Source organism: Amblyomma maculatum, chromosome 9, assembly GCF_055883805.1.
Source record: "Amblyomma maculatum isolate TAMU_Amacu chromosome 9, ASM5588380v1, whole genome shotgun sequence".
NCBI lineage: Eukaryota > Metazoa > Arthropoda > Arachnida > Ixodida > Ixodidae > Amblyomma > Amblyomma maculatum.
Genome location: NC_139352.1, coordinates 38,054,457 through 38,081,770, shown reverse-complemented (window position 1 = coordinate 38,081,770; position 27,314 = coordinate 38,054,457). Strand labels below are relative to the sequence as shown.

Sequence of the window (27,314 nt, the reverse complement as noted above, 5' to 3'; positions counted from 1 at the left end):
AACAAGTTATATTTGGAACACCTACCACCTTCTGAAAAAAAAAAAAAAAAATCAATGGCAATGTGTAGAGCAATCCAGCCACCAACCAACAGAACTAACCGTGATTAAGACCAAACACAGGCCTTCATTTGAAAATTGACCACATTAACCACTTTTCTGTGATTATGTAAAGTGAATGCAACAAAACTAGCGTCAAGAGGAATAAGGAAAGTAAGCACTCCTTAAAAGAGTTCTATATACGAGGGCCAGCTAAGCTTCAAATGAGAATAAAAACAAGTGCAAAGTAAACCTGAAGCTGAAAGAAAAGTTAAGATCAAGAAGAAATGGCAAGTCTAGCTAAGAGGAAAACTGCAATTGCCTTCCAATGTGCAAAAAAATTTCCAGGGTTTAGCTCCTCTGAACTGATTAGGACATGTGAAAGCACTGCTTGGCTTGACATGGTTTTACTTAGCAGTTTAGCATTGAGAGACTGATAGAGGTTGGCCAATCATTAAACGTCTTCAACTGGTAATTTTTGAGGAAAGAAAAAGCACAGGACAATGCGTCAGTTCTTGGTGGACACCTACATTTACAATCAATGGCATAAAATTGAAGGTATAAAAACCATTAGTTTGAATCCCAGCTGAAGACTTGCCTCCAATTGACTAGCAGATGGATGCTAAATGGAAAGCAAAATGGTATGACACCATACTGAACTCTGCACATGAATAGTTTCATGATAACTCTGACATGAAATTGCATCGAAATTTTCCTGCTAGTATTTCCCACACTTCCACACTGTGGAGACAATGCTTTTGCCTTCACCAACTCCTGCCTCCTGTGCCCCAAACCAAACAAAAATAAACACACAATTACATCATTACACCAGAAGACCTTGGGAAGCAATGAGAGAAACCATTTGGAGGCTATCAGACTATCAAAAAATGCAACACATTGCTGTCAGAACCTTCAAAAGATTTATAATGTAGATATAACTCCTTGCACTTCCCAAAAAAGTACGGCTGAGATGGAGCAGCAAAGATTATTAACAAAATAATCCTGTCATCACTCGCACTATTTCTCGAGAAATGCACTACTTTGCACTGCTGAAAACCAATGAAATTAAAATTAATACTCTCAAGCAACTATTACAACTATTATATTTCCAAATGAGGCAACATTGCGTTTTAAAAATGACCACCTGTATCTAAGAAAAACAGTTGAACAGAAAAAAAGAAAGCCAATATGGAAAACAAAGCACACTGGCTGCCTATTCTTGAGATAGCTGACAAGATGCTTTCCCAAGACATCAATTTCAAAGCAACCCTTCTTGTTTTGAAGAAAGTGACAAAATTAAATGGGCAATGCATAGATTTCAGTCACTTGCATAAAGTGACAGCGTCAGTAAGGGTGCCCATAAGATTGAATACCAGCTTCACATAGGTTACTTTTAAAGAAAGCTCCTAGAAGCTGGAGGTAGGGTCATGATATCTACATGAGAAGAAACCGGCATGTTCACATACAAATGGACTGGTTCACTTTTAAGTTTATGCACTTCAGATCCGAAAGTACTGTTTACTGGCACTTTAATTTGCCCCTACATAGCAAAAAACATAAGAAAAGGTGATCTTGGAGGTGCTAGAAGAGCTATAACATTGATTACAAAATGCTAGTTGAAGCACACAAACTCAAAAAATGGCCTCGATGACTGATTTTGCGAGCATACATGGATGTTACATTATGTACAAGTTTGCCTTTCCCCGAAAGCTAGCATAACACGCAATGACTTACGGAAACAGTAGACTTCAGGAGTTTCAGTTTATTGTGCTTCAGGCATTCCCTGTATGTAACAGCAAATGATGTCTCAAGAGTCATGTGCCAATACCTGTTCTGGTTTGTGGTGCCTTCGTAGATGCTGACTCAAGTACCAACTCCTTATAAAAGCCATGTCACACATGTGGCATTTGTAGGGCCTCTCACCAGTGTGAATGCGAACGTGATCTATTAAGGGACCAATATGTTTAAAGCTCTTGCTGCAATGTTTGCAGTGATAAGGTCTCTCACCTGTGTGGGTGCGAAGGTGCTGTACCAAACCATTTTTATTTGTAAAGCACTTCCAGCATTCACTGCACTGAAAGGGGCGCTCCCCTGTATGAGTTCTCAGATGTCTTTTGAAGTGGGTCACGATATTTGTCGCATAGCTGCACTCGGGGCACTGGAACCGCTTGTTTCCCTCCGGTGAATTTTTTGAAGGCATAGGCTTGTCCAGGCTTGCATCACTCGCTGCATCTGCAAATTTGTAAGCAACCTGAGTGAGGCAAAATAAAGCTAAGCCTCCTATTAGGCAGTTAGAGTGAAATAATTTTTATGATGCTTTAATGAGACTAACATATATGATGTAAAATTTAGACCTTGACATGCCAGAATTGAGATTAAGAATCATCCCATAAAAAGTTACCCTTGCCTCTCATCAGCAGGTCAACTGAAAATACGCTTACAACTAGGGGTGTGCGAAATCTGAAACTTCAAATGTGAACTGAATACATTTCTTAATCAATTCGTATTCAAAAGTTTACAAATATTCAAAAATGTCAGGATTCACTGCAGTTTCATTCCACAGTGCACTTCACTGCAAATCTCGACCGCGTAGACATGCAGCGCCAGAAAGGAACTTTTCAAAAAAACGATCCCGTCATGTTTTGGGGATGTTTCGCTGCAATGCTTGAGTGCATGTACTATGCAGTGAAGCATCCCCAAACGTGACGCGCCCATTTTGTGCCGGTCATGGGGCCATTTCGGCTTTATCCTCTCTTCCATGATTTTACATGGTTTCATCTTCTGTCCCCGTTTTGGATGTGTGCAGCCTCTAACTATGCCTCTATATTGCGGAGGCCTTTATTTGGCCATGTGCTGGGCGGCAGGCCGCCCAGACGCATCGTATGAACCGGGAATATATCAGCAAAGTTCTACTGTAATATCTTTTGCACAAGACACATAACTCAACATATTATAGGAACGTGAACTTTTTACAAATGAGTTCATGAAAGCACATGAATAAAAAGAGTGAACATCAAGAGTGCTCATCAAAGCTAGACAGCAACAATGAAATCCCCATAAGGATATATTTTTTTTTAATTATCACGTTCAAATCCAAATGGACTTGGAATTAGAAAAGTCCAGCTTCAAAACGGCAATTGCAAAATTCACAGACAACACATTCTATTAAAACATGTGCCGAGTCCATAGCTTATTGACACTATAATTTGCACCTTCAAAGCAACACACAAAAGAAATGTGCTCTTAGAGGTGCTAAAAGAACTATATCACTGATTGCAAGATGCCAATCAACCAGGTAAATAAAGTCTGAAGTTGGTTACATGATGTTTGCTACTTAGATAACTTAAGTGTAAACACCTGTCGCAATTGCTGGGAAACTGTCCCCCTCCCCCACGCCTGCATAACACGCATGACTTCATGAAAAAACATGAGACTTCAGGTGATTTCAGTTCATGGAACTTAAGGTATTTGCTACATATATGAGCAATTTCCATGTCGCAAAAGGACATGCCAATCGCTGTTATTTCTCGTGACTTCGTACATACGGATTCAAAAAGCTAGACATGTCTGCAAAGGCCATGGGAAAATACTGGCATTTGTAGGCCTTCTCATTAGTGTGAATTCAAAAGTTGCTCAAAGCTGACTGCTTACCTGGTCGCTTAAACATATTGTTGCAACCTGCGCACAAGTATTGTCACTCACCTCTGTGAGTGCGAAGGTGGCGCACCAAAGTGAGTTTCCGTGCAAAGCACTTGCTGCATTCGCTGCACTGAAAGGGGCGCTCTCCGCTGTGCGTTCTCAAGTGGTATTTGAAGTGGCTGTTGGTATTTGTGGCATAGCTGCACTCGGAGCACTGGAACCGACTGTTTCCGCCTGTTGCTGAAAGCCTGCTTGTATAACTGGCTGCATCTGCAAATTTGGAATAAACACGAGTGGGACAAATTGAAGCTCACCTTCCAATAAGGAAGTTACTGTACAATGAAGGCATTCTTTAGGACATATTTATGTAACTAACATATGCAGTGTTAACTTTCGACCCCTTGACAGACCTCAGGCTTAAATAAAAGGATCAACCCCCTGCTCCCATCAGCATGACAACTGAAAAGACCTTAATTCACAAAAACGTTGACACTGTAGCTCAGTAAAAGTCTAGATATCCCTAGGCAATGTATGACTTCTGACCTAAAAAGCTCACCAAAAAGACAGCATTGACATCTCATGGAAGTCTGAAAAGCACAAAGGATACCCAGCTCAATTCCTTTACAGGGGGAAAGTTCCAACTGCAAACCTGCAGTCATATGCTCCGGTCCAATCCATTTTACAGCTTCAATATTCTAGAAGGAGGCATACAAACTCAGCTATGACCAATGAAATACAACTGCAGCTACACATTAAAAAAGAGTGACTTCAGGGGCAAGGCCTCTTTACAAAATTCGATTTCTTCCTTGAGGTTACGAAATCAGGATATGCAAATAAGGTTGGCACATCCTGAAATATATGTCCTAGCAAACCAGACTCCCAATTAACATTACAAGTTAGTTGCAGAGACTCACAGGAAGCATCCAATATAGGTGGGTTATGAGCACACACAAAAAAAGCTTGCTTTCAAAAATAGACTGAGCATCTTAAAGCTATCTTAGTGCTTTCTTGGATGCACAAAAACTTTCATTCTTTCATTTGTGGCACCTTTCCACTCAGTTTGAGTGCCAAAGTCACCTTGAAGCCCCTCCAAAGGGTGACAATGACTTTAATGACATTGATATCAATGACAAAGATATTTTCTGAACGGCCTGCTTCCATGTGTCCCTAGAATTAACAACATATTTTGTTGGAAGCCCAACTCCGAAATAATCAACTAAACACAAGAAGCAAGGCTTTAATGTAGGGACACTCGGTCATAAGTTCATGCTTGAATAAAAATTACCTAAAGGTGTGTTCCAATATCTAGCTCCAAAAATAATTGCCCACTTTAGTGAACTGTGACTTGATCAGCTTTCTCTGCTTAAGCAAATGTGACCACCTACAGAGCTAAGTATGCAGCTGCAGGCCTCAAAAGCTAGGAAGCAGTTACAATGTCTTGACTAGAGTGAAGGCTAAACTGGAATGACAGCTATTACTGCGCAAAGAATAAGACAGAAATATAAAAAAGAATACTCAAAGGGGCTGGAAACACAAAAGCATGAAAAATAGAGAAAGGTTGTTTCACAGACATGCAGGCATCTGTGCTGGCAAATACAATACAAGGAACACCACCGGCGTCGCACACATGCTCTTATCCCTCCGTGTGCGGTATCCCTCCCCCGCGGTCTCACCCGTGCAGAGGAGGCTGCATTTAGGAGGATCCGGGTCGGGGTTACCCTCACACCAGCTGTCACTCGGATGTGGTCTCACTTCCGATACTTATATCCCCGCCCAGGGTGTCCGATATGTAAAGATGAAAATGTTGAAGCCGACATTCACCATTTGCTGTGGGTCTGCCCAGCTCTGAAACCGACACGAATCCGGCACTTGGCAATAGCTGGCCTTTCAGCAAGCAATCCTGCCTCATACCTCGCTTGCATGCAGGGAACACATCATCGCTCACTCTTCGACTTAATAAAATCAGAAAACCTTTCCATTCATTTAATCATTAGCTCATTTTTCATCTCATACTCTACTGATGCCCTGAGGCAAATTAATATTGTTAAAGAAAAAAAAAATGACGCAGCCTCAAAGAGAAAATTTTAGCCATGAAAGTGTCAAGGATCTAGCTAGCATTCGGTCCACAAATACGCCTTTACAGCACGCATTTACACCGCCCACAAACGCTTGAAGGGTGCCTGCACACCCTATCAGCACTGCATTTGCTGGGATCACCACTACGCTCATTAGAACTTACAAGAGACACCTATTTCCTTTAGATCAACGCATTAAATGACACGCCGAAAAGCTACTGTGACCAGGTCTAACACTAATCGAGGCACAAAGTAGAGGGTGCTGTTGTGCAGAGAACGCTACAAAGGACAACAGGATGTCACTTGGATGCTTCCGATAAGCGCAAGTATGCACTGTCAGCTTTGTAGAATTGGCAAATTGAATATAACCAATAGATCAGTCCTTTGAAATATCAGTAGCATCAGTATTCTTTGTCATGATGTGACTAATGTAGTTTTAGCCCAAGGAGAGAAAGAGGAAGTGGAAAAGAAGTAAAGGAGCGTAGGAGCGTGTCCACCTGTACTTCCGAGCGTATTTGGCTTGGGATTTGGTTGCATTATTTCGTTCTCTCAACGGTAGGGTCCTCAGAGCAGCATCACCTGGCGACAAATAGCGTAAATATTGTCAAAACGAATAACAGCGAATTTAAAGCCTGCCATTCCCATCACTTCTGTGGCACAATGGGTTCTTATCTGTGCACTGAAACGTGTTCGAATTCGCTGAGTGCAATTTTTTCGGATTTTTTTTCCCCAATATTCAAATAAATTACTAACATCTTTCTTAGAGTGTGTTCCCCTTTAGGTTGCATTATGCAATGTTTTTGATTCTTAACAGCTGAAAAACCAGCCGTGAACAGAGCCAGGAGGTGATGGTATGGCAACTGTTACACTATGTGAAAACTGGTGAACATGGTGGATATTCTTAATGAATGTTTCATTCAAGCGGCTATGAAAAAGAAAATAACACAAAGAAATTGTAAATAAAAACATTAAAATCTTTTTCACTAAAATAGCACATGAAATAATCAAAAGATACTTTTTCTGTAGGAAGTCTGCCCTTATACCAGTAAATAACATTTTATGTACAGAATAGGTTTTGCGAGAAAGTGTTATTCCTGGTAAATATTGTGCCAGCTGGAAAAGCAATGATGAGGTCGACGCCGGCTATCTCGGAGCGTGATCAACTGTATGTGCGATCGCAGGCAAATGATTGCTCCATAAAAAGACTGACACTGTGCAGAAAAGTAATTTAACGTTTAGAACGTGAAGGATACCTTTAATCAGAGTGCGGCAGACGCTGTTCAATTTGGATGAGAAACACTGATCAGTGGATGCCTGTTGCATTCCAGGTTTGTCTAATGCAGTTTCACTGTCTGTGTTAAAACCTAACAAACAGAATTGTCCTGTGTGTTGCTGGGACCATAATAATTTAAAAAAAAGGGAGAAAAGAAATGGGTATTTCCCACAGAGCAGCTGTAATGCACAGCCTCTATGATGTAAACCCTTTGCACATCACCTGATCCGACTCCAGAGTTTTCAATATCACCACGAGGCAGAAAAATTGAACAAAAGACATTGAAAGAAGAATTCCTTTGTAACCAATGAGGTGGCTCTAACTGTCCAGAAGCACTTGGCAAGGGTAAAAATACAAATCTGAAACCATCAATAGCAGGCTACTGATGTGAAGTGCGGGAAGCAAAGTGTTAATTAAAATATGAGTGTCTGATACCTTTGTCGTCTATAACCCCTTCCACAGTTTGTGTAAGCATGGAGACCTTCACTGAGGAGCACTGCGACGACTTGGATAGGCCGAACAACTCCAGTGACTGGGCAGCGTCTTGAGCGACATACTGGGTCGATGCATCATCCTGGAGGGTGTGGACAAACTAATTAGCTTGACATTACCAATTCCAAAACCTACTGGGATTGATCACCGGGGATGAAATAAATATTCACTTAGAGGCATAACACATATAAGCAAAAAAGGCACCGTGTTACATAATAATATGTGCACAGATGCGTGAAAACTGCTGCAAACTTTCGGTCCCTACAACACATCTATGTCCTTCTGGACAACCACACGCCATCCACATAACGCAATATGTTACACTAAATTACTTGATATGACTGACTAATACCAAAGCAAGAAGTTGTACACATTCAAAACACACCATTGGGTGACAGGAAAGGTGAGGACTCCAGCGTGACAGAACTGTACCACTCAACATTGCCATTTTGCCGAGAAATCTTTGCCAGCACCGCGACACCCTAACACTTAATTTTATGGACCATTGCACAGACACAAATGCGTGGTTCACACCTGCAGCATGCATTTGGGAGCAGATGTTGCCCCCTCAAAGCGATCATAAAACATTTCGTCGGTTCTATTACTTTGAATAATTCTGATTTACTGTAATTACATTCTAGGCAGTTTCCCTCAAATTCAATTCTTAATCTGGTTTTCATTATGCATTGCCCTTTTGAGGCTTCACGCAAAAAATGCATATGCATAATGAAAACCTGGATGTAACGAAAAATCACAGACATACTACAGTTTCGTTATAACCAGGTTTAACTGCATAAACAGGACAGCCTGACTAACCTCCTTCTCATTATCTCTAAATTTTTCAATTTAGTTTACAACTTTCAAGTAATGGATGATAAATTTTGTTGAACAAAGCCACTCTTGTGCACTACTAGCTGTTTAGAATGCACTTTAATAAGGCTCATTAAACATTAAATAATTCCTGCACTGCACCTTCTTCTCTAATGTCATCTCAGCCACATAGCATCAATATCTTTTGTTACACGGTGGGGAGCAAAACAACAGGACAACAAGGTGCCATGCCTTTAACGGCCGGTGGTACAGCCTGACAGCATCACCTGGTCCACTTTGTCATCAAGTTCTTCACAACAACATTAGATAGTCCGTTTGATACTTGGTTTAAAAATCTATCCTACCAACACAGGCGTCGAACATCACGTGATAACACTGGGTGATCTTATCGGCACTTGGCAGCAACACCGAACATCGGCCTCGGCATGTTATCACGTTATCACAGAGTGCTATACTCCCAAGAAAATTTGCATCCACTGTAAGCACAAGGGTATATAGTGTCATAAAGGGAACTATGAGATCATTTACAGCAGCTGTAAATTAGGCCAGCTTGTTCAACACATGTGCACATGAAAAAAATGACAATAACATGAACCTTTATCAGCCATGGGGCAGCGAGATGGCAATGGTGACAAATGCAGGGCCAAAGAAGGCCACGCTCTGCTAAGCACTCCAAAAGCAAAACTCAGGCACAATATTTTGCAGACAGCAACTTGCTTAATTAGTTCTGTGTCACACAAGAATTTCTGAAATGGAACGTAAGGTTACAGTAAATATGGCACAATTTGGGATGAGCATGCCCATATGTACCATTCAATCCAGTTTCCTGAAACCAAAACCTATTATAACCCACTGTTTTACAATAGCAAATCATGTTGCAAAGCTGTGTCTCGGGCAATAAACTTTTTTTTTTCCAAACTAATACAAAATAAAAAAAAAGTTGGGATATGTTAACATGTGGCTGCAATTTAACATTGCATTTCAACTTAAAGCGCCAATTTAGAGCAAGACTGCCTCTGAGTAGCACGGCTCATACAAATCAAACCCGATCAGTTCCAAATAGCATTACATGTGGCTAAAGTACTTTTGCCCAAAAATACAAGAAGTTGGTGGTGGCGGTAGTGGTGTGTGGGGTTTAACGTCCCAAAGCGACTCAGGCTATGAGAGACGCTGTGGTGGAGGACTGCGGAAATTTCGACCACCTGGTGTTCTTTAACGTGCACTGACATCGCACAGCACACGGACGCCACTCCGTTTCGCCTCCACCGAAACGCAGCATCCAAGGCCGGGATTCGATCCTGCTTTCTTGGGCACAGTGGTCAAACACCGTAACCACTGCGCCACCCCGGCAGGGCAAATACAAGAAGTTTTTAACGCTCTTAGGCTGAGTCACACGCTTAACAAACGTGCTCACAGACTGGCAAAATTGACCTGTGGCCAAAGGAAACAGCAAGCACCATTTTAAAAATTTGGAGAACGCTTAAGCTTCGCCTTTAAGGCCCCGTTCGCACCGTCTACTCATTTGCTTGTCGCACTTTTCAGTAACACAAAGACGTATTTCACATGATACAACACTCGTCCAACTTGTCCAAGGCATGCTGACGCCTGACCTGAGTTTCCCGCGTCCTGCAATGAGGACTTTCATGCCGGTGTTGTCTCCTGGCCTCGGCTTCACGCGCTATCAGCTCGGGGTCTTCTTGCCTATGGTGACGTTTGAGCTCAGCTTCTCGTGCTCGAAGATCGGCATCATTTAGGCGCTCTTGACGGCGGACCTCTGCTTCCCGCGCTCGTAATTGGGGATCCATGTCGCGGCGCTGACGTTTCATCACAGCCTCCCTGGCTCTCAGCGCGGCGTTCGATTGTCGCTTCTGCCGTTTGGCGTCTGCTTCCTTTGCCCTTAGTTGCACATCTGCCTGACGTTTAAGCCGCATTGCCTCGGCCTCTCTTGCCCTGAATTCCGGGTCCTCGGCCCGCCGTCGTCGTTTCGCCGCAACCTCTTGTTCCCGGAGTTCAGCATTTTCGCGTCGCTTTCGCCGCATGGCCTCAGCATGGCGAGCTTTGGCGTCTGCCTTCTGTGCCTCCGTCCTACGCGGCCTCCCTCGCGGTCGAGCACCAGCCGACGTAGATGGCCCATCAGTACTCACCGACGAGGAAGTTACTGATGAGCGACACACTGTAGTGTGTCCGGCACTGGTAGACGGCACCGGTTCCATCACTCGTTTCTCAAGAGCAAGCCTATGGTCCGACGCTTCATGTCTTAGCGGTGACGTAATCGTTTCCCTTAGCGGCTTCTGCGAGTAGTAGAAACTTTTCGCTACAGTTCGCGCGCACAAGAGACCAATGGGTCGGGACCCGTCAGGTTTCCTGGAGCAGACAATGCGGAACACGAATTTCTGTGCTCCCTCAGCTGCCTCAGCCGCCTTGCCTCAGCCTTTCATTGATGCATCGGCACTGGTACTAGACGCAACCTAGCCAAGTCGGGCCATTGGCAACGGCGATGCTGTTGCTATGACAATTCGGGCCACTAGCAACAGCGTTGCTAAGGGCCCTAGGTAGCTTTGTATTAGCTCTAATATAGGTAAAAGCTAATTGATTTATATACAAGCGCCATGTTTATAAACAAAGGTGGCGCTGCGATCGGCAGCGACAGGGGGTGTAGGCAAAAACTCGGCGTGCCGCGTGCCTACTAGCGCCAAGCGACGCTGCCTTCGAAACCAGTTCGCGCGTGCGAATATTCTGAAGTGGAAAACAAAAAAAAAGAAATCGTTTGGTTTATGTTAGAGAGTAGTTCAGCAGTTTTTAAGCTGATTAATGCTGGAATTACCCGGTGAAGAGCTGCATTGGCTTCCTTCGCTGTGGCCTCAACGGCGCGCGGCTACCTACGCGCGGTGGGCGGCTGTAGTGACTGATTAAGTTAAATCGAAAAGAGAAAGCGCAATGTTTACAGCAAAAACTAATAGAAAACACTGTTCAACTCCCGGACCTATATTGCTAGCGCATGAAAGGAGAACAACGATATGAATTACTGGAAGCGGGTTTTTTATATGAAGACTCTTTTGATGGACTTTCCGCTGCTCCAAGCACAATTATGTAAGGAACAATTATTACCGGCAAATAAGGAGACTAGAAATCATATTTCTAGCTCACTGTACCTGTAACTTAAGGGACAGAATTTCATCGTATGATCTATGGAACATTCGCCTATAGTGCGCTACCAACTTGTTTTATCTTGGTCGATGAAAAAAAAAAAAGAAAACGTTTTCATCTGTTCGCATAGACGTGTTAGGGTCATTCACAGGTTTATTTATTTATTCATTTATTCAAGTACCTACATATCGCCCTGGTGGGCATTACAGTAGGGGGGACGAGGCAAAAAACTGGAACACTTGGCAGCGCCGAAGTTCTAAAGTGAAAACAGTACAGGCATCAAGTCCCTCGTAATTTTTTTTTTCTCTTCTGTCCGCACGAGGCAGCGGAGGTGGCTCAGCTACAGAGCCAGTAGCAGGCCCGTGCATTTTCTTTTCCTTCTCGCAACAGTGGTGCATATTGGGATTCCGAAATCGTGGCTATTAGGCAACAAACTGAGGCGTGGATGGGTCGGGAACTTTAGTGTTTGCTCGCAAGCAAATCTGAAAAGCTTTCTTGTTTGCAACCTTGCCTACGCCCTGCAAATTCTACATTGGGCGAGAAAGAAGGTGCAGGCAATACACAGAATATTCACAACTTTTGTATAGTGCTTTCATTGGGAACCTCTGCGTCGTGATAACCTGTTTCTTCCAATAGAGTTCGGTGCATTAGGTTTTGTTCACTTGTTCGTACACCAGCTGGTTTCGCCTTTTTTTTTTTCTTGTTCAAATTGGAAAGCCATCCCTTATTAGTACATGTGCGTATCAGGCGTCTTTGTTCTCACTTGCCTTCTCTATTCGCACCGACTGGACAGGCGCGCGAAGGGACTCTATGGGGGTTCCTTCAGTTTCCTCACTGCGCGCTTTTATTTAGATTACCTGTATAATTCACCCAGAAGGCAGATGACCGAGGTTCTTACTCTTTTTGTTCCCCAACCTTTGCATCGGCAACCTGATGAGGAGTTTCTTGACACTAGAGTTCTAAAGCATGCTAAGCGCACGTGCATTCAGTCGACTGCAAAGATGTTCTTTTTTAAATAGCACACATCAACGCTCCCTGTTAAGGCGTGGCTTTACGCCAAGCGTATATTCATGCCATGGCCGTTGAATTGCTGCCTGTGTGACACGCCAGAGACCACTGAACACTGTTTTATTAATGCAAAAGCATTACTTCGCTATGTTCACAGATTTCTGTCCGCAGACCGTGTCCGCAGCAGTTGTAACTGAGAAGTGCTAGATGTTAATGAGTTGTGTCAATCGATAAAGGGTTACGTAATGTTGGGTCCGAAAAAATAATTAGGCCATAAAGGTAATTGTAAATAATTAGAATAACTGGTTCGCAAAAAAGGAAAGGCGCAGTATCTGCCAGAGTTGTTCTGTTGTTGTTGTGGCTGTAGGAAGAAAGAAAAGAAAATGCACGGGCCTGCTACTGGCTCCATAGCTGAGCCACCTCCGCTGTCTCGTGCGGACGGAAGAGAAAATAGACAAGAAAGAAAAGAAGAGGGACAGAAAGACGCGCGCCGCAACAACAGCCGTCGTCCACCACCACCGAAGCGGTGGCGGGTGCAATGACGGCCTACAACAGATAAAAATCAGTGGCTGGCTAACCCCCGCCGCAAGCGGCGTTGACCTACCGTCCCAGCCCCGTAGGGCCAGGAACTGCCACCCTTCCGTCCCCAGACTTGTTCTGCGGACTGATTTATTTATTTATAGGAAGGGAAAGGGGTGCCGTAGTAGGTAGATATGCCGCCAAGGATGTGACGTTACGCAACCGGAAGTAGAGCCGAAAAAGGGCATAGGAAGGGATTGGCGCGCAATTTGAAAGTACCAAAGACTAAAATGGGCAAACAAGCAGTGAATTAAGCAACTAGAAGCAACCAGAAGTAACCAACAGCAGCATCCGTGCTTTCGCACTACTCCAATGCAGATTTTTCAGTGCTCTGTAATTTTATTGTTTGCCGTGATGCTGTGTTTTTCTGGGCCATATTGCAGCGGGCGCTAAAGGACATCAAAATTACGCCATATAGTATTTGTGTTTTTGCACGTTCGGAAAAACTGTTATGTGTCTGGTGATTTGTTTATGTTGACGCGGCTTTTCAGTTAATGGAAATGCTGAATGATGGACCTTTATGCTGAACCACCACGATCAACGGTTTTTATGTCGAGAGCAGGACGCTTTGGTGCGGGGAGTGCCCTTGAAGAGCCACCTATTGGATACCGCATCTCGATGCTTGTGTGTGCCTTCCTGTATTTTGACATTTGTTATACTGATGAATTACAGGGTTTTAGCAGGCTTCCATTATTCAGATCAAGGATTTGAAGCATGAGATGGTTTAGTTTCTACTCGTTGGAAGTTTTCATATGCAATAAAAAAAAAAGCCCGACTTGGAATAGTGGTTTGTGCGTTCGGCTGGGGATTGGAGGGATAGGGGTTAGTTTCCCGGTAGGGAGAGATTTCTTTTCAGTCCTGGCAACATTTCTCGCAAACATTTCTGCCTACACCATACACGGGTCAAGAAAGGCTTTCGCTCTTTAAAAAAGAAGAAACCCGTAGTTGCACGTGAGCAGGCCTCGAGGAGACAGCGAAGAAGCGTGTCGTTCTTGTGCTGAGGCCGCGAACTGTGTCACAAGGAGTAGCCGTCATGGATCCTTCGGCCCCCACCGCGAAAACCTCTTCTGTCGAGTCACCCCACAGTGGAAAGAAACACCACCGGAAACACCACAAGGGCAAGAGCTCATCCGGTAACCCGGACAACGCAAAGTAGGTCACACTTGTGAACCGTCATTGCTGACGGTTCACTTTGTCCTTGCGTTCTACGCATCATCGCAGCCGGGAGTATAGGTCGGAAGAACGAGCCTAGTGACGAACGGATGCAGGCTCGCTATTTTTGCCGTTTCTTGTGCCTGTGGCTAGCGGCTCATGTTGCGGTTGATATTAGTGGTGCTTTCACCAGCGATTTGTGTTCTGGTTCATTTTTTTTTTGGCCGCTTGCCGCCTGAGGGGTTCGAGGGGTGCCTGCTCCACCGCTCTGTTCTCCCACAAAGTGGCCAATAGCTCATCATCGGCTCGTAGTCACGACGCTTAATCACCCTCTCCGACACATTTCTTGGGGATATAAGCGCATTTTCTAAATTTAAGTTTAGTACAACCGTAAATAAACAATCTAGCTTATCAATATTTCTCGCTATTAATACCGTGAAACGTAAAACGAGACTGCGCAAATGCTGGTGCTATGGGCAATCGCAGTACTGCGGGAACGGGAGCGACGTTGTACTGTTTTCGCCCGGTTATTCGCTGTACGCCCCTTGGCACCACCAGTAAGGCATTACTCTGGGGCAAATTTCTGTTGCACTGCAGTGGACGCTTCTGTGGGTTAAGCCTTCAGCTTAACGCGGGGCAAGAATGCCCATCTGGCTTCTAGCTGTACTCCGGTGCATCGGGAAATTCACTACTTGTATTGTCAAGGTGGGCGTAGAATACTAATTCTGTCTGCCGCTCGCTACGCGCTTTTCAAAAGAGAAGGATTTTAGTTTCCCTTAGTACATGCATGCTTCTGTGTGCTGTTCCGGCCATACACTCGCGGAACCGCGAACACAGCAGACCCGCATACTTGCACTCGCCTGCATTTGCAACAAATGCTGGAGAGGAGGGTAAAGGGAGATATATTTGTAAATTGTTTTACAGAAAGGGAAAGGCGCAAAATCTGTCATACTTTCTCCGCGGGCACCGGATCCGCGCCGTAAGGGATATGAGGAAGGTGAGAGTGAAAGCGGAAAGAGAGGTGCCGTAGTTGATGGCTACAGAGTAATTGATTATCTGATGACCTTAAACGTAAACTTACGTTGCACAACACATGGGCGAATTTCTGCTTCGCCTCCATCGAAACGCAGGCGTTGGCGGCCGGGTTCGAATGCGGAGTTGCTTCTTAGCTACCTAGGCTAGGAGGGCAGTCTAGGTAGCTCTGGCTCCCTTCTCGGTTTTCGAGCGAATTGACGCATTTGGGCAACCTGCGCGTTGGAGACTCAACCCAAAGCACATGAGGCAACCAGAAGGAAGAAAAAAATTGGCTTTGGGTTAGCTTCGGTTAAACCCAGTCTGAAGCGATAGCTGTAGCATAGTTACACATGGTAAAGCTGTTTATTTAGCAGAATGTTTCTTTTATTGCGAAAGCAATACTACTTGCACTTTCAGCCTTTGCCGTGGCGCGGCGGTGCCACCATTGACCTTAGTTGACCTCTGTGTGACGTCATGTGTGACATCACGCTGAAGAGAAGGGCGACCGGCTCGCGCCGTCGCAAGCCGCGGCGGTGCCACCACCGGCGCCTAACTCCTGCGCTCTCCGCTAGGAGCGCAACAGGTGTTGTGACGTCACATTGAAAAAGACTGGCGCCCGACTCGCGCCGTCGCAAGCCGCGGCGGGGCAACACCACCTAGAAGACTGCTTCTAGGTGGTGTTGGGCGGTGCCACCACCAGCGCCTAACTCCTGCGCTCTCCACTAGGAGCGCGATTGTGGCGTTACGCTGAAGAGATTAGGCTCGACTCACGTCGCTAGAAAGCAGTAGCTGTGCCAACCACCAGCGGCTTAACATTGCTTCGTGGCGATGCCGCCTACTACAAGGGAAGCTCGTGGTAATGCGCGTAAAAGAGTGTAAAAAAGAAAACCTTAGATTTACCAGGACACTTACCATGAGTGCCAAGCATGCCATTGTATAGCAGTTCTACTGTCTGCATTAACATCACCAGCAACCAAGTATATCCTCACAGCCGCAGCGATTAAAGTATCACTACTAGTTGTACATAGAATAGCCAAGTGATCACCACAGCAGCACAAGGTATACAACAAGTTTCACACAAGCACCACAACAGCACGACTATCACGTGAGCGAGGGCGTAGCCATGGGTATTGCTTTCGCAATTTCCCGGATTAACCAAGTTGAGCCACAGCCATTTTTTATGCCTCCGGAGAGAGACAGCTGATCCGTAAAGAAGTTTGCTTTGGTGTGAACTCGGAGTAATCCGAGTCCATGGCGCGGCTACGGCTGTTGTTGCGACTGAAAGAAGAAGGAAAAGTAAATGAACGGGCATGAAGCTACTGGCACTGTAGCTGAGCCACCTCCACTGTCTCGTGCGGATGGAAAACAAAGAAGAAAGAAAAAGAAGAGGGAGAGAAGACGCCCATCGCAACAGCCGTCGTCCACCATCGAAACGGTAGCGGGTGCAATGACGGCCTACAACAGGTAAAAATATGGTGGCAGGCTAGGGATGGTAGGGATGGTAGGCCCCGCCGCAAGCGGCAGTGACCTACCATCCCAATCAGCCACCCGCTACGGCCGAGCTTTTTTTCTTTTGCGGCTGTAGGAAGAAGGAAAAGAAAAAATTTGGAGGACGCTTAAAGGGCAACTCCGGTGGTTTTTTCATCATTTTGTGTTTTTAATTGAATTACATTCCTCGGCACGTCCTGACTCCAACACAAAAAACCGTTTTCCAAAATTCCAATTAGAAGTATTTTTAAAAAAAGAAAAACATCAAATCGAAACCGAAACTGATTTCACGGCCAGAAACGACGTCACATTTGACAAAATGGTGACGTCACACTCAGTATTAGAAAAACACTCGTACGTGCGTTGGATGATGAAAATAAAGTATGGAAATCATGACGCACTGCATAAAATGTCTGAGGTATGTTCAATATAAACCTCACAATTTCATAATCACGCGGGAAGTAGACGTTAACGCCTGTGTACTGTTTGTGACGTCAGAAAGTCAGTGTTGCCCGCAGAAATACTCTCAACTTAAGCCATGAAAACGGCATATTTTAAAGCCGTATTGCGCGTGAACGAATTATCGTACGGCACCCAAATTTTGTAGAATGCGCCAGGACGGAGAGAAGAACCTGTGGTAAAAGTTTCACTACAATATTCGAATGTCAAAAAACCCCCGGAGTTGCCCTTTAAGCTTCGCCTTCAAGAGTGGAAAGCGATAGCGTTATTGTACCTCGTCGAGAAAACTTACTAAACGCAAGGGTATTGGGGCATCCTCGCACCGGTACCCGCGCGGCCCGAAGGGGAGAAGCGGGTGAGCGAAGATAGTGATCTAAAGAAAGGAAAGACGCTTGATTCTACAACCTGTGAAGGTGCACGGCGAAACGTCAGGGGCGAGTGGCGCGCCACGTGTCGGGGCAGCGCCGCACATTGCGAGGAGGGGTTCTTCTGTGTTTGCCGCAAGATGGCTCTGCATGTGCGCAGAGCGCAGAAGAAATGTAGCGGAAACCTACTTCGCTACTCGTGTAACTGCGACTTCTGTAAGTAACATGCTCATAATTACCGATATACACTGCAGTATAACGTTCTACGGCATGTTTCTAAGGCAACACCGCATTCACTAGAAGCGCTTTTGTACCGCTTTCAAGCATCGAACTCGTGGCTGAGTGGTAGCGTCTCCGTCTCACACTCCGGAGACCCTGGTTCGATTCCCACCCAGCCCATCTTGGAACTTGCTTTTTATTTATGAAGTGCATGCCGGGATTTATCGCTCACTGGACGCCGACGACACCGGCTTTTCTGCGACACGAGCTCCTTAACGCTGCCGCGTTAAAATGCACGGGCTCGCTACTAGCTCTAGCTGAGCCACCTCCGCTGCCTCGTTGTTGTGGCTTTAGGAAGAAGGAAAAGAAAATGCACGGGCCTGCTACTGGCTCTGTAGCTGAGCCACCACCACTGACTGATGATTGATTTATAGGAAGGGAAATCCGCGGTAACTGTCTCACTTGTTTTCTGTGGGCACCTCAACTGCGCCGTGAGGGAAGGGAGGAAGGTGAGTGTGAAAGTGGAAATAGAGAAAGAGGAGCTGTAGTGGAGGGCCACGGAGTGATTTCGACCACCTGGGGACCTTTAACGTGCGCTGTCATCGCACAGCACACCGACGCTTCTTCGTTTCGCCTCCATCAAAACGCAGCCGCCGAGGTTGGGTTCGAGCCCGGGTGCTCCGGCACAGTAGTGGGCGTCTTACCACTGCACCACCCTGGCGGGGCAGCCACCTCCACTGCTTCGTGCGGACAGAAGAGAGAAAGTAGAGAAGAAAGAAAAAGAATAGGGAGAGAAAGACGCGCGCCGCAACAGCTGTCGTCCACAACCTAAGCGGTGGCGGGTAAAATGACGGCCTACAACAGATACAAATTTGGTGGCTGGCTAGCCCCCGCCGATAGCGGCGTTGACCTACCAGTCCCAGCCCCGTAGGGCCAGGAACAGCCACCCTTCACGCGGCGGGGCCCTTCTCTTGACGACCTTGGGGAAAGCGAGACCTTGCTCGGGTGGACACCACGAAATCATGGACACTCACTTTTCATTAGGTCAAGGTCACATAAAGGTCAAATTTAGTGCCACTCGAAGACTGGCTCTACATAGCGTAGTGAACATTTAGCTGCAATGTAAATTAGTTTGATAAGAAAAGGCACGCTACCTGTCAAGGTCACTTGGAGGTGAATGCCGGTTGTATGCTGAAGGCTCGAACTACCTTCCGCAATGAAGCTTCAGCTTCAAAAAGTGAAAACACATCATTCTTGTGTTTGAAACGCCATCGCATCATACCTTTAACGATGGAGCTTAACTGTCCCCGTAATTTTTAAATTACTCTTTTACAAATTGTTTCCGGCCTTGCATTCTGTGTGGGCTCGCTCTCATTGAGGAAGACAATATGCCTTTTAATACGAAGCTTGAGCGTTCTCGTAATTTTTTTTTCGATTATCCTATACCGGAACGCGGTATCATCATCATCATCATCACCATCATCATCACCAGCCTGATTATACCCACTGCATGGCGAAGGCCTCTCCCATATTTCTCCACTTAACCCGGTTCTGTGCTAGCTGCATCCACTTGACCCCTGCGAACTTCTTAATCTCATCCGCCCACCTAACTTTCTGCCGCCCCCTGCTACGCTTTCCTTCCCTTGGAATCCAGTTTGTTACCCTCAGCGACCATCGGTTATCCTCTCTTCGCACTACATGTCCTGCCCACGTCCATTTCTTCCTAATTTCTACTAGAATGTCGGTAACTTGAGTTATTTCTCTGACCCACTCTGCACGCTTCCTATCTCTTAATGTTACCCCTACCATTTTTCGTTCCATAGCTCTCTGGGTTGTCCTCAACTTAAGTAGAACTCTCTTGGTTAGCCTCCACGTTTCAGCCCCATAGGTGAGTACAGGTAAGATGCAACTGTTGTATACTTTCCTCTTGAGCGATACCGGTAAGCTGCTAGTCATAACCTGCGAGTGCTTGCCAAATGCGCTCCATCCCAATCTTATTCTTCTTGTTATTTCCTTTTCATGGTCCGGATCTGCGGTTACTACCTGTCCTAAGTAGACATATTCGCCTACTACTTCCAGTATTTCGCTGCCTAATGTAAACTGCTGTTCCTTTCCGAGGCTGTTGAACATTACCTTAGTCTTCTGCATATTAATTCGATTTCGCTACAGAATAGGTATTCAGCTCTAACTGAGGATGGCGACATTACCTTAGAGGCAAGGAACAATAATTTCAGAGATATCATTACTGAGTGCGCGGTAGAAGTAGGCGGTAGGATAGCTAGAGAGGATACCGGTAAGCTGTCTAAGGAGACGAATGATGTGATTAAGAAACGCCAGAGTATGAAAGCTTCCAATCCAACAGACCAGATCGAATTGGCCGAGATATCAAAGCTAATCAATAAGCGCAAGGTGGCTGATATAAGGAAGTGTAACATGGAGAAAATTGAGCATGCTGTAAAGAACGGAGGAAGCCTTAAAACGGCGAAGAAGAAATTGGGCATAGGCAAAAACCAGATGTATGCGACAAGGGACAAGGCGGGCAAAGTCATCACTAATATGGAAAAGATAGTCAAAGTAGCCGAGGAGTTCTATACAGATCTCTACAGTAGCCAAAGTAGGCAGGACCGTAATGAGATTGGCGATAGGGAAAACCAGTCAGACGTTCCACCAGTGACGAAGGACGAGGTCAAGAAAGCACTAGAAACTATGAAAAGGGGAAAATCAGGTGGAGAGGATCAGATAACTACAGATTTGCTGAAGGACGGGGGGATATCGTGCTAGAAAAACTGGCCACCCTGTATACGCAGTGCCTGGTGTCATCGACGGTACCGGAACCATGGAAGAATGCAAACATTATCCTCATTCACAAGAAAGGGGACTCTAAGGACCTTAAAAATTACAGACCAATCAGCTTACTGTCTGTTGCGTATAAGGTATTTACTAAGGTAATCGCTAATAGAATCAGGACCACCTTAGACTACAATCAAGTAAAGGATCAAGCAGGGTTTCGGAAACGGTACTCTACTATCGATCATATCCATACCATCAATCAGGTGATAGAAAAATGCTCGGAATATAACCAGCCCTTATACATAGCATTCATTGATTACGAAAAAGCATTAGACTCAGTTGAAACCTCTGCGGTGATGCAGGCATTGCGAAATCAGGGGGTAGACGAGCCGTACGTGAAAGTGCTGGAAGATATATATAGTGGCTGCACAGCAACCATAGTTATGCATAAAGAAAGTAACAAAATTCCCATAAAGAAAGGTGTTAGGCAAGGAGACACAATCTCTCCAGTACTATTCACAGCTTGTTTAGAGGAAGTATTCAGGGACTTGGAATGGGAGCAGTTAGGGATAAAGGTAGATGGAGAATACCTCAGTAATCTGCGATTTGCTGATGACATTGTCTTGCTAAGCAACTCGGGGGATGAACTGCAAATAATGATTGATGACCTAGACAGGAAAAGTAGAAATGTAGGCTTCAAAATCAATATGCAGAAGACGCGGTATCAGGGCAGAGCATATGGGGAGGCTGTGCCCATCTTGCCGCCAATTCACAGAAGAGCTTTTGGCTCGCAGGTCGGGAGAGGAAAAGGCCGAGTCGCCGCCTTCCAAGCCGGCCGAGTCCGATGGTGAGGCTCTGCACCGGAACAACGCAGGGCTGCCGTCTGCGCAGGGCCCTGGTGGTGCATCCCATGAGCAAATGGCTGCGCCTGTGACCTCGAATTCGGGTCCACTCCCAGGCAGTGGTCCCGCTAGCAGTCCACCGGTAGGCGGGGCTGTTTCTATATTTCTGATTACTGTTTACCTCCTTTTACGGTTACTGCGGGTGTGAAAGAAAAAAATACGGATGGTATAACTCAGTTAATCACGGAATATCATGCAGCAGCAGGGCGTTTTGACAGGATTGTGCTTGCTGTGTCTGTTATTAAACGTTATTTTGCTGTGGTAATCGGGCGGCTGTGCTTCCAGACCACATATTGAATGTGTGCTGCAGCATCAAATGTTTCTAGAGCACTGCATATTCTTATGTGGAGAAATAACCAAAGCCTGAGCGTTGCTGCTGCTGCGCACGGTATCACGGTACATCATGCGCCCCTTGTCGAACACAGCCTTCCATGGAACGTATCAAAAGTTTTGGTTTGTTTTATTTCAAGTAGATTAACGTCTCAAAGAGACTCAGACTATGAGAGACGCCGTAGTGGAGGGCTCTAGAAATTTAGACCACCTGAGTTTCACGCGTACTGACATCGAACAGCACACGGGCGCCTTGCCTTTCGTCTTCATCTAAAAGCGGCCGCCGCGTCCTGGTTTAGTTTAGTTTGCAGGGGTTAACGCCCCAAAGCGAGCCAGGCTAGGAGAGATGCCGTATTGAAGGTCTCCAGAAAGGTCGACCACCTAGGGTTCGTTAGCGTGCACCGACATCACATAGCATACGGACGCCACTCCTCTTCGCCTCCATTGAAACGCAGCCGCCGGCGACCTGGATTCAATCCCATATCCTTGGGCACGACGAACGCATTCAAGTTCACCGGTGTTGTATAGTTTAACAGGAAATAAAGGAGCATTGTCTGTGAAACGTGTTCCTGCGGACACATGACCCCCTTCAGAAAGGTCAAATCGGCTTCAGACAACGAGTTTTAGCGAGAATTCGGGTAGTAGTTTATGCTTTAGCACTAAAAATGAAACATTCAAGACATTACAAAAGTACCGAAAAAAATTGCCGACGATTACGCTACTTCCTAACGTGAAATTTGAGCGCTGTTCATTAGCTATTTCAGGTTTTTGGTAGATTGAGACAAAGAATTCGAACAAGACATTATTTTTCACACATATTCTTTCAACAGACACTCCACTAATAGTTCTTGACTGTCATGAAGGAAGCTTTGTGGATCGGGAGGTCGTGGGAGGCAGCGCGTGGGCCCATAGGAACGTAGGTAGCACCGACTGACTGATGCCGCTGACGCCGCTAGCGAGTCAAGTCAACGTGGCTCTGCGTTTCGGCTTAGTATGCACGCAACATGATCCGCTGATGCAGAGCCGGCGCTTCGGCAACCGGAGATTGATTAATTTATAGCAAGGGAAAGGCGCGGTAACTGTCTCACTTGTTTTCTGCGGACACCTCAACTGCACCTTAAGGGAAGGGAGGAAGGTGGGAGTGAAGGTGGAAAGAGAGAAAGAGGAGACGTAGTAGAGGGCTACGGAGTAATTTCGACCACCTGGGGATCTTTAACGTGTGCTGACATTGCACAGTACACGACGCCTCTTCGTTTCGCCTCCATCGAAACGCAGCCGCCGAGGTCAGGTTCGAACCCGGGTACTCTGGCACAGTAGTCGGGCGTCTTACCACTGCACTACCCCGGCGGGGAACACCTTTGCCGCTACGCAGGAAGGGAAGGGGGGGGGGGGGAGGGTACGTGCAGCGGCGAACGGTGGCGGGAGGAGCGCGCGCAGTAATCGGAGAACACGAGAGAGGGATATACGCAGCTGCGAACGGTGGCAGGAGCGTGCGCTGCCCCGCCTGTGGAGCTGGTTACGAGGGAGAACTGTGACGGTGACGCCAACGGCCACGCCGACGCGAAACGCAGGTCTCGTCACTGTAACGCAGGAATGGGCGTCAAAGAGCGGCGTTCTAAAAAGTTTGTGGCACTTTGGACAACTAAAGTGCGATGAGGCGAAAACGTTTGTTTGAAACGCCCCTGATTCCTGCCTCTGGTTCTGTATTCTTAGTTTGCGTCGTTATCGAAAGTGCCGCTGTCTCCCTGGCATCGGGTCTTCTGATTGGAGGAAACGCCGGAACCGGAAATGATGGCAACCAAACTGATTCTTCTCACGTTTCGTGTTGGGGGAATCAGGAATCCATCGCCGCTTCTCCGCACCGCTTAGCACACAGTTACTAGGCCGCCTCTGCGCCATGAGTCTCACTCACTCGACTGCGCCCAGACGTCTGTCGGAGCGTCGCCACCACGTGTCGCCACATCTGCTGCCGCCGCCGCCGAAGCGCGCGGGCCCCTCCCACCGTTCGTGCCGTCATGGTTGCTATGCACAGCTGCGCCCCCAACCGGCGCAAGTAGGGAGAGAGGATGAGTGCAGTGGTAAGACGCCCGACTGCTGTGCTGCACTACCCGGGCTCGATCCCGACCGCCGGCGGCTGCTTCTCGACTGAGGACAAACGAAGAGGCATCCGTGTGCTGTGCGATGTCAGCGCAAGTTAAAAGACCCTCAGGTGGTCGAAATTTCTCCGCAGACCTCTATACGCCGCCTCGTTTTCTTTCCATTTTCAATCTTTCCTCCCTTCCCCTAAGGCGAGGTTCAGGTGTCCATATAGTAGAACAAGTGTGACAGATACTTTGCCTCTGCTTTTCTGGAACCAGTTAATACTATTATTATTAATAGAATGTAGGGTGTAGAACGATTGCGCTGGGAACCGGCACGACGTTTTCGACTTCTGAGGGTTTAAGCATAGTCACCGCTTATTTCGTTATTCACAAGATTTCAAGCAATATCGATAAAAGCGAAATTCTGGCTTAGCACGAACACCTGCAGGCGTATTAGAGATTATTTTTGATGGGTGCGGAGTTACTCACACTTTAGATCGAAGGTGGTACACAGTATTAGGAGCAGAACAATCTTTACACTCATGTAACATCGCCAAATGTTTTGCCTACTCACAGGAGGGCCAGAGTGCCTAATTAGGGCCACAGTGATTGAACCTTGAAGCTCCACTTTTTTACCACACTCCTACTTTACCTTCAAACAAAATCCGCCTTCTGTTTGCAATAATGTTGCTGTTTTTACTACATCTTTTGCTAAACCACTTCAATAAACTGGCTTGTAAATAAATTTAACAATTCGTCATGTTGATAGAAAATCAAAATCGGTTCTGACAATCTCAGCTTGCACCAATGATAATAGGGCGCGAGCTTGACATACCGGTTGCGCTGCACTCTAGCGCGCTGTGCTGTAAATCTCAGAAGAGTAATCCGTCGTGGTGGTGCAGTGCTGAGGGCTCTCGTCTACTGTGCCCCAGTATGCGGGATCGAATCCTGGCCGCGGCGGCCGTTTTCCGATGGAGGCGAAACGAAGAGGCGTTCGTGTGTACTGACATCGGACACGACGCCAGTGCACGTTAAATCCACACAGGTGGTCGAAATTTCCAAAGCCCTCCACTACGGTGTCTCTCATAGAGTCAGTTGCTTCGGGAGGTCAAACCCCGTACACCACCGCTATCAGGAGAAGAGCGAAACTGGATCACGATTATGCTGAATGTGTTGCAGATCAATGCACCCAGCTCCGAATGCTTCGTTCTAATTACCGCATGCCTCGCGTTACAGCGAGACCCAGCTCCAGCTGCACGTAAGGGACCCCGTGCTGTTTCACCAATTGAACAGAGAAAGCCTAAGAGGTGAGCATGGGTTTTTCTTTGTCAGTCAAATAGTAATGAGCATGGAGTAGTTCCTGAACAGGGAGAAGCCCTAGCACTGCCCGATGACAAATTATATTTATGATAGCGCAGCCGCGCAATTTTCAATAACTTTAGTTCTTCCAAAATTTGATTTCTTATGCGCACTCCAAGGGCGGGGGGATAATCTCAGAATAGCTAGCGACATTGCACACTGAACCGCATGCGTCATAACAGGACGCATACAGCAGTATAAATATTTCAGTATTTCAGAAAGCTCTATAACGTTTTTACGAACCGCCACAGCAGCGGTCTCAATCTTATAGTTCTAGAAGGCCTCCCCAAGACATTATCATCCCTCGTAGACCAGGAGCCAGAAATGGCAAAAATGACTACAGAAACAATAAATAAACCAAGAAAAAACACAAGTACTATAAGAAAATAAAAAAAGATTGGCTGAGGTTTAACCCTATTAGCCGAGGCGAATGGTCGTTTTGCTTGGTTTTTATTTGGTTAGGCATGTGCAGACATGTTTTTTCAGTGATTAAATTACCGAGACCATGGAGTCGAAGATGCCGTTCACCGAGAGAGAACATGTGATGCCGTTTCTGCCGTCAAAGGTGAAGTGGTGGTATAGGTGGCACCGTGGTTAGGCTATCTAGCCGCTCTGACCTCTAACTCGTTGAAGGTCAAGCGGCCGCCCAGGTTTACCTTGACTGATACATAGCGTTGTGAAGCTTTCCCTTAAAAAATCATAACATCACGTTTTCAGACCACATTTCCTTATTTTTTGTGGAAATGAAAAGCGCCTCTATCTTTTTGCCTATATGCATTGCGTGTCCTCCTGGGGAGCCTCCACTATCCTACAATGTATACGCTGCGGTGGCTTGTGGGTTAGGGTGGTGGTGGTGGTGGTAAGCATTATTTATTATCTATACAAGGGCCAGGAGGTATGTTTGGATCAGCCCATAAGGGACCGGTCTTTACAAGCACTAGGTGGAGGTCCCTAGTTTGGGACCCCAGCTGCGGTTGCCGCCGCCCGGGCGCGCCCGACTAAAGGCCCGTTCACACTTGCGACTAGCAGCGGTCGCGCGACCGTTTTGGTCGAAAAGCGACAGTCGCAAATGGTCGCATCGGTCGAAAAGCGACTGCCGCGGGCCGATCGGGCACTGCTCAAATTTCCAGTCGCGCGACTACTAGTCGCAAACCATTTCACTAATCAGCGAGGTCCCAAAGTACTCGAACGAGCACCTTCTCAATGCAATTAAAGAATACCCCTACCTTTTCAACAAGGCTGCAGGGAGAAGGAATATCCGGTAAGTAGCATGAGCTTTTGAGAAATGGGTCTTTCACGCAGGCGCAACATTTTATATTGACGGTGATTGCCACCGTCTATTCGTCGTCGGCGTTCTCCTGGAAACACGAGAGCGCGGCCTGCGCACGGGCTCGCCTGAAAAAGCTGAAGTGTCTGGCAAGCGGCTGTATACCGACGTTCGCTGTCATCGCCCAGCAGCTCTCCTACTCCCAACTCGTTCGGAACCAGAACAGAACGAGAAGGCGACAGTCGCAAGTGTGAACATCGGTAGTGGCGAGCTCCTCTCCTCTGTCGCAAGTGTGAATAGACCTTAAGGCTTGTTGGGCCTGTAAGTCGTGGCAGCCGAGCAGGATCGCCTCCCAGCTCTCCCGGGTTGGGTTGCGAATGGGAGGAATAGCCGGGTTGGAGGGGCAGGCCCACACCATGTGACAGATGTCAGAAGACACCGCTGCACAGTGTGGGCAGCTGCCACTAAAAGAGGGATAAACATGTTTTAGGGCTGCCGGGCACAGCAAAGTGTTGGTGAAAAGGCAGAGAAGGAGCCACTCATCCGCCGTTTTGAGGCCTTTACACGGGCTGGGGTAAAGGAGATGACAATTTTGATAGTACATCGTGATATGTTTGAAGGTGTAGACTGGATTAAAATTGGGTTCCTGATCTGGTGGGGAGGAGAAAACAGCTTAGTGAGAGAGCGCGCGGGCGGCTGCGTCTGCTGCCTCATTTCCTGCTAAATCCTGATGAGCAGGGACCCATATAAGGTAACGGAGTGCGGGGTCCACATCCCGTGTGTAATTTGAGTAGATTTGATAGGCAAG

At 46.5% G+C, this 27,314-nt stretch overlaps 1 protein-coding gene across 5 annotated transcripts; it reads right to left on the bottom strand.

Moving 5' to 3' along the window:
* Positions 1-10,777, bottom strand: LOC146178874 (uncharacterized). 5 transcript variants are annotated; one of them, XM_084578613.1, is made up of 5 exons: positions 9,957-10,777; positions 7,459-7,597; positions 6,248-6,329; positions 3,739-3,945; positions 2,122-2,268 (listed from the first exon to the last, which is right to left on the bottom strand). In XM_084578613.1, exons 1-5 carry the CDS (start codon positions 10,557-10,559, stop codon positions 2,256-2,258), a joined length of 1,044 nt encoding a protein of 347 aa, XP_084434739.1. In that variant the 5' UTR covers positions 10,560-10,777; the 3' UTR covers positions 2,122-2,255. The 5 variants fall into 5 exon arrangements, with proteins under 5 accessions (XP_084434741.1, XP_084434738.1, XP_084434737.1 ...); XM_084578614.1 differs by having other exon boundaries at positions 2,122-2,262; XM_084578615.1 differs by lacking the exon at positions 6,248-6,329 and having other exon boundaries at positions 1-2,268; positions 10,491-10,777.
* Between the last annotated feature and the right edge of the window lie 16,537 nt (positions 10,778-27,314).